Source organism: Crinia signifera, chromosome 4 (assembly GCF_055691185.1).
Source record: "Crinia signifera chromosome 4, ASM5569118v1, whole genome shotgun sequence".
NCBI classification, from domain to species: Eukaryota; Metazoa; Chordata; class Amphibia; order Anura; family Myobatrachidae; genus Crinia; species Crinia signifera.
In genome coordinates, this window is record NC_139220.1 from 210,338,411 (window position 1) to 210,351,102 (window position 12,692).

Consider the following 12,692-nt stretch of genomic DNA (forward strand, 5'->3'; position numbering starts at 1 on the left):
TGGTAGGGGGTACGACAGGAGGGGGGGGGCAAAGGTAGTGCGCCATTGAAGGATTGCTTAGTTGATCAGCTGACAACATTGGTGTTAAGGTTGCCCATGTGCTGGGAATGCTACAGTAGCGGAGTTCCTCTGAACCCTGTTACAACAATTAGAGATGGGACTGGAGGTATTTGGGCTACTGCTTGCTTATATGGGGATTAATGGGCACCAGTACTGTATCACACAAATCCCCTGGAATGAATCACCAACACGTGGTTGCTGCAGGTCCTTGAGCAATAGTCTGCCTAGGCATCCGCATTGGATACAAAAGTCCACAAAGTATTTTGGCAAGAGATTTATAGATTAAATTGCCTCCATTTATTGTTTCCATAGAGAAGAATGAACTGAGCCTGGCAGTGTGTGTTAACATAGTTGGGAACTCCCATTGCTGCCACAGCATAATAGAAAAAGTAAGATAAGGTTTCAAGTTGATTATTCCTGATGGATAATGGCATCTTGGATTTGTTAAAGGAGCAGAGTGCTTGTTTACGGTCTATAAGTGTAGGGGGTGTGTGGGGCTAAAAAAAGCCACCACATTAGGATGTGCATAAACTCTGAATTACCTAGGTGTGAGTCCTGTGAGCTGTGCATTACAGTCCAATTCCAAACTTATGGATTTTCTAGATGATGGTGAAAAAAGCAGGTGTATATGAAGGCATGTCTGTTTTCAGGTGATTGTCTATGAAAAGCTCAATAATGGCAGGTATTCAATGCTGTGGGCGAGTGGTGACAGCGAGCAGAGCTTCCTGCTCGCTATCACCACTCACCCTGACAGTATTCAACGCAGCCCCCTCGCTCCATTTTTTGAGCTAGGGGGAATTGGCGTATGCGACTCCAGAAGCAGCGAGACTCGCGGCTAAATACAGCGAGTTTCCTGCATTAGCCGCGGGTCTCGCTGTTTTGGGGAATTCTCGCCATCCTGTGACGGCGAGGATTCCCCCAGAACATTGAATAGAGCGAGCGGCCGGCGTGGGGGTTAAACAGCGAGGATCCTCACTGTTGAACCCCCTCGCCGGCCGCTCGCTACGGCATTGAATACACCCCAATGTGTTTAATGATGTGGTGGTGGTGGTGGTCTAATGGGAGAGCGTTTTTTTATTACTTGCAGACGAGAAGGTTTTTTTTTTTTTTTTACTTTTCTAAAAACACAAATTACCATACAGACATTTTTTTCTGTACCCCAAAATTCTGGAAAGACTTCAGTTAGATGAGAAACACTGGCTTGCTATTATTTAGCAATCCATCTTTTAAAAATATTATTTGTGGTGACTTAACAGCCTATTTATTATATGGCGTTGCGAACAAATTTTTTACTTTTTTTCAGGTCCAGTATAGTTTCCCCACTATATAATCTATTTCTCTCATGTCGCATATTGTATGAACGTATGCACAACCTTGCAGCGACGAATGCAAAATTCTGTTGGTAATTGGATCAGGGTGCGCATTTATGAGATGTATGCAAGCTCCAAGAAACACTTTTTTTGAAGTCTTGCTCCTGACTGGATTGGCCCCTTATTGTTGGGTTGTATGTGTAATGGCTACTTTTTAAAGCAATCTCATGTGTAATGCTGGGTACACACCAGGACGACTAGGGCCCGATCAGCACAATCTAGATCCGATTCCGATCAATTGGATGCAGATTGTGTGCTGATTGGGCCCTTTTCTGAGCTGGTGTGGAGCGATTCCGATCCGATGCGCGGTCCCGCGGGTCGGTCGGTCGTTATTGAGATCCTACCTGCTGCAGGTAGGATCTCAATGACGACCATACAACCGGGTGCGGGTCGCCATCGGATCGGACCCGCTCACGGTGCACATCGTGAGCGGGTCGTGCCCTCCCGCGTCATCGTGAGCGGGTCGGACGAGACACTGACGACCCGCTCACGATGTGCATCGTGAGCAGGTCGTCCTGGTGTGTACCCTACATAACAATAATTTCCGTTGCTAAAATTGATGCTGTATTCCTGGGAGTGGTCTGTACATGCTGTACTTGATTGATCTACAGATTAGAACAACAGTAATGAATGCAGTGTCCCCAGTAACCGAAGTCCATTGATCTGCTCACTATTTTGTAGTCCTTGACCAATGTAAGTTGCCAGGAGGAACCAGCCAGAGCAATCAACAAAGGCACTGTTGCAGTTACACACCACATGTCTGATCCAGGCCTTTACAAGTGCTAATGAAAGAGCAAGTATTCTCATACAACTGGTGTCACCTTTGTTGTCGTGCAGCTCACCCTTAAAGACAACACCTTAAGCAGACTCACTGACAGGTATTCAATGCCGCGGGCGGCGACAACGAGCAGGGCTTCATACTCGCTGTCACCACTCACCCATCAGTATTCAAGGCACCCCCATTCATACGCCAATTTCCCCATGCTCAGTTTTTTGAGCGAGGGAGAATTGGCGTATGCGGCTCTAGAAGCAGTGAGACTCACGGCTAAATACAGCGGGTTCGCTGCATTAGCCGTGAATTTGTGGGAATCCTCGTTGTCCTGTGATGGCGAGGATTCCCCCTGAACGTTGAATAGGGCGAGCGGCTTGTGAAGGGGTTAAACAGCGAGGATCGCCGGTTTTCTGCAATCCTCGCGGTTTAACCCCCTCGCCAGCCGCATTGAATACCTGCCACTGACCGAGTGAACCATGGTTGTAGATTGTTGCAGGGTTGGGGCAGTAAACAAGGAAACATTAACCTGGGTGGTGGTTTCCCAGATCGAAGTCCTTTGATCTGTGAAATAAGCTAGCAGCCGGCAGGGGTGAGATCCATGGTTATTTATAGCAACAGAGAAAGGGCGTAATAATGACTCTGGTAGGGCTGAAAGTAGGATGATTTAATATATGAAAATGAAAGCTACGATTTAACCTACCTTTTTTTTTTTCTACCTGTACAAAACTTTTTAGACTATTTCATTATTATTTACATTATTTTAGGTAACCAATTTAATAAACTGAATTAAAAACTGCATGCCCCTAAATCAGTGGTAGCCAACCCTAGCCCTCGAGAGCTACCAACAGTTCACATTTTCCAGACAACCTAGCTGCTGCACAGCTGCACTCATTAATCACTGACACATTTTAAAAGATCCACAGATGGAGCTAATTAGCTCACTTGTGATTCTGTGAGGAGACCTGCAAAACATGCACTGTTGGTAGCTCTCGAGAACTAGGGTTGGCTACCCCAGCCCTAAATTGTAAGGAAAACTAGAGAACATCGCATTCTTCATTAGGAAGTCCACATGCTGGAAGAGTGCTTTCTGTTCAGTCCTGACGTCTGCTGTTTGCGCTGTGACTGTGCTATTTATTCTTTATAATTGGCAACACATATGTTTTTACAAGACAGATTATACATGAGTGAGAATTCGATTTCTCTAGTTTTTGTCTGCAGTCCTTCTGCTGTTACCCTTTATATTGCACAAACTATGATACATATTGTGCTGATCAGTCTTGATTTAGTCACATTATGTGAACACAGCTTAGTGTAGCAAGCTATATTCTGTACTTTGATGTACAAGTCAGACTTTATTAGGTTTGCTCTGACTTTGTATTCTATTAGAGTTATGATTTAATAAAAGAAGAAAATATTGACAAGCTGTCCAGACTTTGTGCAGCTGCTGCTGCTTGTAGTATATGAGGATGAAATTACCTGTAAAGGAAAAGGTTTTTTTTGTTGTTTTTTTTTTTATAATAAAGTTCATTGCTTTGTTACTGGCAGTATACGAATAATGGTCTGTGTTACAATCAAGCAATTCGCAGCCTTGTTAAAATAACTTTCTGAGGTGGTCTTGTCCATTACAAGTAACAACATAGTTTGCTCTTTTATGTCAGAAAGTGGTATAAAAGAAACTAATCCAGCATTTTAATGGCAAAACAAACTTGTCTCTTTTGAGAATAAAAAGTAGGTATATTCCTTAAAGAGCATATTTCATAAATTGGGTCCAGGGGGTGTATTTAATGAGCATCTGGTTCTAAAATCCGGCTTTTCCAATTGTGATTATACCAACATTTAACAGGGCAATGGTTTTAATAGCAAAACACCACTAGGAAAACATAGTAGCAGCAGCCATAACACTAATAAGTTAATGCAGCAGAAGGCATCCCACCACCTGCTGCCTTATGCTGCTTTCACATTGTCTAAACGTTTGAGACCTGGTATTTTGAAACTGTATTTAAAACTGTATATTACCGTTTTAAACCCCTTTCACACTGCACATGAATACCGGGTCTCAAGCAGGTTTGCAGTGTGAAAGCAGGACAGACAGTAGCTATAAGACAGCATATGTAATGAGCCGCTCATTACATATGCACATATGTGATGAGCGCAGTACATATGAATGAGCGGCTCATTACATATGCACTGCGCTCATTACATATGCACTGTGTTCTCATAGCTACTGCCTGAGACCTATATACCATTTAAGAGCCTTTCCCACTGGCAAAAAAAGGCTCTTAAACGGGTAGGACACTGCTTTTTACCCGTTTAACAAATACCGGTATTTGTTACACGGGTCAAGCAACCTGCAGCTTTCCCACTGCATCTCTACCAGTTTAAAAAGGCTAAAACAAATGCAATTTACCATTTTAACAGCTGCAGTTGGAAAGGGGTATTACTGATCTGTACTGCATCATGACTCAACATAAGATCACCTGCAGTTTCATCGGTTGGTTGAGTGACCCATGGCATTGCAGCTACAACCAAGAGGCCTTGAAATCTGTCCTCTGATGTAGATTCTGGCCTCCTCGCTCCACTGCCCACCCCCAACAACAATCTGCTACCACTCTGGGTTTGGCGCAAGGGACCTGAATCAGGCACTGTGCGCACAAATTACATTTTTAAAAGATCCCACTACCTCCTAAATACAATTATTCAACATTCTGTGGTGTCCGTCTTTGCTTATGGGTTCCAATCAGGGGTTAAAGTGAGGGTAAACGGGGTGGAAATGAGTTCCCCCACCTCTGCATGGTCACTTTAAGCTCTGGTTCAAATGTTCCTTTTTATATCCATTTCCAGTTTATTTACTGCACTCTGATAACAGTGTTTGATTGCTACAAATGACAAGAAAAACTTGGTGAGCACTAATAATAATGTGTACAGATTGCTTTATAAAAAATCATTGAACTGCTACTTTTAACAACTGTGCTGAAGTTGCATGATATTGCAGATTGAGTATTTTATTTTATAGAATGAAAACCTTAAGGGTGAGATTTAGGGGGGTATTCAATCTGGGCCACTATTTACGACGGGGGAAATAGCGGTGAACGCCTATTCAATGCTATCTTTCCTGACAGCATTGAAGAGGCAGATCGACAGAATGGGCCCGTCTTTAAAAGCAGTCGGGCCCGTGTTGTCGATTTCGGCAATGAATTGTCGCGATCGCGGCCAAATATCGACAATCCATGGCCGTTTACGCAGACACGCCCCCTTTTCGCCAATCAAAAAGTGGGACATTGAGTCGCACCTGGCGATTTGCGGTCGAACAAAACGAAAACAGGCCAGGGTCACGGCTGTCTGGCCAGATCGACTGTCGTGACCTGGGATTGAATACCCCCCTTAATAGGATGAGAGATTTAGAAAGTGAGAGATTTGGTAAGAAATCTCCAGTTTTTTTAAAGTAGCAATCATTTACACTGCAAAATCAAATTGGTTTTGCAGTGTAAATAATTGGCGCGTTAAAAAACTGGAGATTTCTTACCAAATCTCTTACTTTCTGAAACTCTCATCCTATTAATTCTCACCCAATGTTTCTATAGTTGCTGTTCTCAAGTAATTGAGTTGTCTTCTGTTTTTTTTTCTTTTCTTCAGGAACCTTCATAGAGGGTACAATGGGAAGACGTCATCATGAAGTTGTGGAGTAGCTTTGAGGTGGTACACTGGCATCACTGCCTGGTGATGTAATCTGTTCTTTTGGCCCCTGAGGATATCCGGCCGGGTCATTTTTAAGCCTCTATTTGTTTTTGTGGCTGCTTGGATTGGGAGTCCCCTAGCATCTGCTGGGATTCCAAGACCTAGCTCTTATGGTATAGGAACATGGACCATAGTAACAGGGAGAAGGATGACAGGCCACGAGCAGCTAAAGCTTTGCCAGTGCGGACTGGCCATAGTTCCCGGCCATCCAGCTCAACCACCTCCTCAGGGGTCCTTATGGTGGGACCTAACTTCAGGGTGGGGAAGAAGATTGGCTGTGGAAACTTTGGAGAACTACGATTAGGTGAGACCATGTAAATCCTGTTTTGGTGTATGTTCTCTAAACTCTGGTTCTCTAAACTCTGGTCATGTAGAGACATTAACTTGCCATACTAGATAGTTTGAATAAGATAACCAGAGTTTGTCTATATGTGAGTGACAGGAGCCTGCTATATAGAGCTGATTGTTCAAGGGTTATGTATTCTGTGAAAGCCTCTTTATAATGGAGGTGGTGAGTAACAAGTCCTCAGACAATTGCTTGCACTGGTGTTTGAGTAGTGTGGTGCAGAATTGTTGCTTTGCCAAGGTGACTTATCCTGATAACCGAATCTTGTTCCTGCTTCCTAGCATCCTGAGAGTGATGCTTGCACTCCAGTAACCAATTGGGCATGTTATGGCAGTTAGTTATGATCTACACACAGAGAGCTTTGTTTGCCAGGATAACAATCAAATACATCAACTAATTATGGCTGCTTGTTTTCTTTTTTTGCTGGCCAGCCTCCTCTTAAGGCTAGTTGGTTAGCATGAAATATGCACTTTTTTACATAACTTAAGGCAGGGGTGTCCAAACTTTTTGCGACGAGGGCCAGATTTGGTGAAGTGTAAATGTGTGGGGGCCGACTATTCAGTCTGACATTCTTTGAATCATTAATTACATCAGAATGGTCCCCCACTCTGCCCCCATTCACTCTGTCCCCAAGCCTGCCCCTCCTTCACTGTATGTCCCCCATTCACTGTATGTTCCCCACTCTGCACCCATTCACTCTGTCCCCAGCCTGCCTCCCTTCCCTTAATGTCCATCAGTGCCTCCATTTATTGTATGTCCCCAAGCCTGACCCTCCTTCACTGTATGTCCCCCACTCCGCCCCCTCCCTTCTATGTATGTTTCCCAGCCCCTTGTGTGAGCCAGAGGAAGGAGAGGCAAAGCAGGCACTGCAAGGACAGGAGATGCTTGGGCTCCCGCTGCTGCCCTCCTCCGCTCTGCGTGTTACGGGAGCAAGCTTCCGCCTTGCTGCTCCCCTCCCCAAACACTGCTGTCACTGTGATTGTGGAGTAGGGTGATATACGATTGCAGCAGCAGTGGTAGGACACCAAACACATCTGACTGTGGTGGCCGGCACCTCCTCACTGCAGCAGACAGCAAGGTAAAGGCACGCTCATGGGGGCCTCACCTTTTAGTGTCCTGTGCTTCCCACATCTGATGCTCTGCCCGCTTCCAGCTGGAGGCTGCGGGCCACTTGAAATGACAGCAGGTCCCGCATTTGGCCCCCGGGCCTGACTTTGGACATGCCTGACTTAAGGGGTGTACACATGGTGAGATTTTGAGTAGATAGTCAAAATCTCCTAGAAGGTTAGCCAAAATATCCCAGTGTTTCTCCTGCTTAGATACTGATGCTAAGTCAGTATCAGCTAGCATAGATAGTCTGTGCAGGCAAGGGAATTTTGCCTAGTTCATAAGCTATCATTAGTTTGACAAAATCGCTTAGTCAAAATCTCCAGTGTATCTAGTCAAAATTGGCCATTAGCCAATATCTCAACATATGTACAGGGTTTAAGGTCATTGCTGTGGGACTACCTCTAGCGCTATTTGCTGTGTGATGACGCCGGAAGCGCTGCTGAATTTGAATACACTGGGTGGACGCTGATTGGCTGAAAATTAGCCAATCGGCATCCGGCCAGTCTTTTCAAATGTTTTCAAATTCAGCAGCGCTTCCTGCGCTGCCACCCAGGAAAAATCGCTACTTGGTTCCCAGCCACCGCATGGACCCTGCTGACTTACTGCCCAGCACCGCATGGACCCCGCTGCCCGCCCCGTGCCGCACAGACCCCCTGCCCACTGCTGTCAGCTCCCCAGGGATATACATGCAATACACGGCATGCGATTTACTGCATTTATAATTTGACACATCAAATGCCAAATCGTAAGCAACCTCCTGGGGGGGCTCTCAAGGGCAAACTGGTCCGACTTGTCATATGTGGATGGGGGCCTTAAGACTTTTTGAAAGACTTGTGCATTTTCATTATTTTACTTGATGTTTAGGTGTCTTGCACTCCTTTTATTTTATGTAACTTGCTTAGTTCTGCTGGTTCTTTTTAATAATATTAAATGGTTTTGGTAATAAAAAAGTATTAACTAAGTTGAAGACCCATCAGTATCTTAAAGGATATTGTGAAATTGCAATCAATTTTATGTAGAATTTGTAATCTGAATTGTTGTGCATCTTTTCTAGGCAAGAATCTTTACACAAATGAGTATGTGGCAATTAAACTGGTGAGTATGCGTGTACTCTTCTTACAGCTCCAGCTTCTGTCTACAGCTTCCTGATCTAAACCCATGCTTCCTTCCTTTTCTTGCTGTTAACCATGTGTGAAAAATAGGACTGGCTTCCTGGTTCAAGATGTCAAGGTTCATAGATTTATTTGAAAGTAGTGATGTAAATGATTAGCACAAATGCTAATAGTGTTTCATTACAGACCTATTAGAAAATAGTATGACTGCTGAAATCTGTGGGCAGTCTGTCCTAAAGGTATTTAATCATGCCGGTGAGTTTCTAAGGAAGGACACTGAAAGCATCATTTACTTCCAGATAAATGGCTGACAATTGTAGCTATGAGGGAAGGAACATAAATGGACTTTTTTTACGGTTAGACATAAATACATTTAGAATGTTCACTTTTACACCTTAGCATATTTTGAGATGTCTGCACAGATTTCTGAGTTTGGGGTGGTTGCTGGAGCTCAACCCAACCAAATCCAACACCTCAGCTTAAGGCTAAAGTATTTGATATTGAGGCATGCCAGTTTGCTAAAATTTAAGATGGCTTTGCTCAAAACTCTAAATGTGACCCGGAACATCAGTCTTAAATGAAGTATGATGCTAAGTAAATTATCCCATGCCCCCAACCCCCATTGACCTTCCAATAATAAATATTAATATGGTGTTTCTAGCAGCCCAATGCAGCACTGGCATGACTGTGTGCAGGTATTCTAGTCCATCTCTCCTGCCAGCCTGAATGAAATCCATTTGATTCATCAACCGTTTTATTTACATGCAGATCTTCCACAACTTTTATACACTGATGTGGGAGGTTCCACTACAAATGTAGTTCCTAGCAACTGCATGGAATGTGGTTCTCTATCCACATATATAATAACCATAGGTGTGCGCACATTGCGTGTTGGGGGTGCACAGCTACACCCTAATTCTGTGCCCTCCCTTATGAACACCTCCCTGCCACTAGCAATACCAGCAATATGTTTTAGAACTGTTATCCATTAAAGGAAGTGCCCGTCAATCAATTATGTGTATTTTGCATTGTTAATTGTACTTGGCCATTGTCCTATCACTCCATACCTGTGTCTTTCATATATGTTTGACTTTTTTTGCATATACTGTTACACAGAGTAATTAGAAGATTAAAACTGTGATAGGCTGGATATTATGGTGTAGCTAAGAGATGTTTTATATGGTAGTGAGTGCCAATAGATGATGGTAGACATGCCCAATAGAAGGTGTAAGGCACACCCCATTGACTGTTCAACACCTAATAAAATGTGCTGCACACACCTATGATAATAACCTCTGTGTAAGTTCGGAGCATTGTGCAGAACATTGTGTAGTCTCCTTGATCGCATGCTAGACCAGGATTACTGAATAATTTGATGACACAGTAAGTGTAGAGGAGAATGTAAAGCATTAAGATCTTGTAATTCTAGGTTCTGTGGTCATTAGTACACTGCCCTAGCTGAGCAATGGGCATCTAATAGGTAAAAGTTTAGAAGAGCCATAAAGACCTTAAACCCCACTCTCTGACAAAGAGCCCAGTTTACTGCTAACAGCTACCATGACGTGACGTCTTCTAAATCTGCCTTATAGACCATACTTTTGGTTCCCTCCTTTCCTTTTCCCAGTTGAAAATATAAAAAATAAAAACATTTTATATATTTACATAGCAAGAGGTTCTTGTATATTTAATCCATTTTAAATACCAGTATTGTTTTTGGTAGTTTAGATATGCACAAAATGGTCTAAACTCTATACACACTAAGCAAGTTTTTAAAAGAGATCACGCAGAAGGGCCCTTCTTATATCGGCGGTGCTGCTAATAGCTTAGTGTGTATGGGGATTATACTGTAAGTTGATATTTCTGTGTTCAGCCCTCTTGCTACTGATTCCTTATGTTAATGCATGAATGGAAGGTTTTCAGAATTGTAGCGGAATGAGCATTCTCACATTGCCTGTATGCAATAGGTTTCGTAGTGAGGGTTGTTGAGTCCATCAGTGACGTTGGCAGATATAGCTAACCGTTCGCAATATGATATTAATTTTCATTTAAAACCCTTCAGTGATCCATAACTATATTAGTTATATATGACTCCTACACCGACCAAACTAAAAAGTCTTTGCAGTTAAGTAGAGCAGATTCAGCTTTTTAAATTGGTGATTGTCCACACAAATGTATAGTGGTGATCAGCCAGTCACACTTCCACAGTCTGTGATTGGTCATTTTGGGCATATGTTCTAAAATAACATTATTGGTGGTATTAATTGCTTTATATACAGATTGTAGTTTGAAATAAAGTGAAAGTTTTTTTTTTTTTTTTTTTTTACCCCATAGGAACCAATTAAATCACGTGCTCCTCAGCTTCATCTTGAATACCGGTTTTACAAGCAACTCGGGACAACAGGTACAGAAGCTATTTATGCATGACATTTTGTAGAAGTTATTTGACAAGTGTTAGTCTTCACTAACGTAGCAGTAAGGTGTGGTTGTGTTATGTATGAATTGTCCGTGTGGGGCTAATGACGGCGTTTGAGCTGTGAATAGCTGAGACATTGAAATTTACTCACATTAGCAAGTTTGTTACAAAAGAGGGTACTCTTTACCTAGAACGGCGCCCGCGATCAGAATCGCGGGCGTCGGGGGTAAAAAATCGCGGTAATCGCGGGCATCGCGGGTAAATCGCGGGTACATCAAAATCGGGTACCCGCGATTACCGCGATTTTCCCATAGGGAACAATGTTAAAAAGCCTGATTGACCGCGATTTTACTGTAAAATGCCTCAATGCCCGCGATTTTCCCATAGGAATCAATGTTAAATGGGCTACAGAGCCCAAATAGCCCCAATTAACCCTTAAATGTCCCCCCAATTTTTGTACGCCACCCCACGATCCACGCCAACCCGAAGCGTGGCGAGCGCAGCGAGCCCGCGAGGGGCGGCGGTACGCGTCCTCCGACCTTTTCATGCCCTACTATCCACGTCGGCGTGGAGTTGAGAATAGAATAGTGTGGCGAGCGCAGCGAGCCACCGAGCCCGAAGCGTGGCGAGCGCAGCGAGCCCCGCGAGGGGACGCGGATACCTTCACAGGTAAACGCGTCCCTTCGCGGGCTTCACAGGTGTCCGCGTCGCCACGGACACCTGTGAAGTCCGCGAGGGGACGCGTATAACTGTGAAGGTATCCGCGTCCCCTCGCGGGGCTCGCTGCGCTCGCCACGCTTCGGGCTCGGTGGCTCGCTGCGCTCGCCACACTATTCTATTCTCAACTCCACGCCGACGTGGATAGTAGGGCATGAAAAGGTCGGAGGACGCGTACCGCCGCCCCTCGCGGGCTCGCTGCGCTCGCCACGCTTCGGGTTGGCGTGGATCGTGGGGTGGCGTACAAAAAATTGGGGTGACATTTAAGGGTTAATTTAGCCTATTTGGGCTCTGTAGCCCATTTAACATTGATTCCTATGGGAAAATCGCGGGCATTGAGGCATTGAATGCAAAATCGCGGTCAATCTGGCTTTTTAACATTGTTCCCTATGGGAAAATCGCGGTGATCGCGGGCATCGCGTCGCGGCCGTTTATGTGCTGCCCGCGATGTCGCGATCACCGCGATGGGCGCCGTTCTAGGTAAAGAGTACCCAAAAGAGTAATGGAGCCTACACACGTAGAGATTTCAGGCCATTTTCTGAGCGATGTTACTCAATTTAACTACATCGCTCAGAAAAAGGCCCGACATCGCTGTGTGCGTAGGGGCCATAGCGATAGTGATGCACGGTCCCTTGCTTCTCAATCGCCCAGGGATGCATATCCAGCATGTAAATCTATAAATGCCGGTTGTCAGCGCCAGTGTTCTTACCAGAGAACCCAGTGGTACATCTCTTTGGAGCTCTTTGTGCTTGGCAATCAGAACGCCCATCTCCACACATCGCTACATGTGTAGGCCCCATAACTTATCCAGAGATCAGGGAAAGTAGTTTTCTCAGGTTTTTTTATAACCAAATTATTAAGATGATGTAACCAGTTTTAGGTATATTTCTTAGCTCCTTATTAAAGGTTGGTATCAAAAATGTTTCTATGCTCCATTTATAAATGGTTTAGTGGAACCTGTAGGAGTGTAGGCATTCACTAGAAGGGGATCTTTAAGAAGTTAAATGCACTTAGGGAGTATTACCTTAGATTGCTATCTCATGTTTGCCCTGGTTGT

The 12,692-nt window shown here is 44.2% G+C and overlaps 1 protein-coding gene across 5 annotated transcripts in view; it reads left to right on the top strand.

The window, feature by feature from the left end:
* The window catches only part of CSNK1G1 (casein kinase 1 gamma 1), a 125,459-nt gene that overhangs the window by 57,409 nt on the left and 55,358 nt on the right, over window positions 1-12,692 (top strand). For all 5 annotated transcript variants that reach the window (XM_083183690.1, XM_083183688.1, XM_083183691.1 and 2 more), the window contains 3 exons: window positions 5,836-6,241; window positions 8,448-8,488; window positions 10,837-10,906. In XM_083183690.1, coding sequence (XP_083039816.1) covers window positions 6,061-6,241; window positions 8,448-8,488; window positions 10,837-10,906 — 292 coding nt within the window. In that variant the 5' untranslated portion in view covers window positions 5,836-6,060. The remainder of the gene's footprint in view (window positions 1-5,835; window positions 6,242-8,447; window positions 8,489-10,836; window positions 10,907-12,692) is intronic.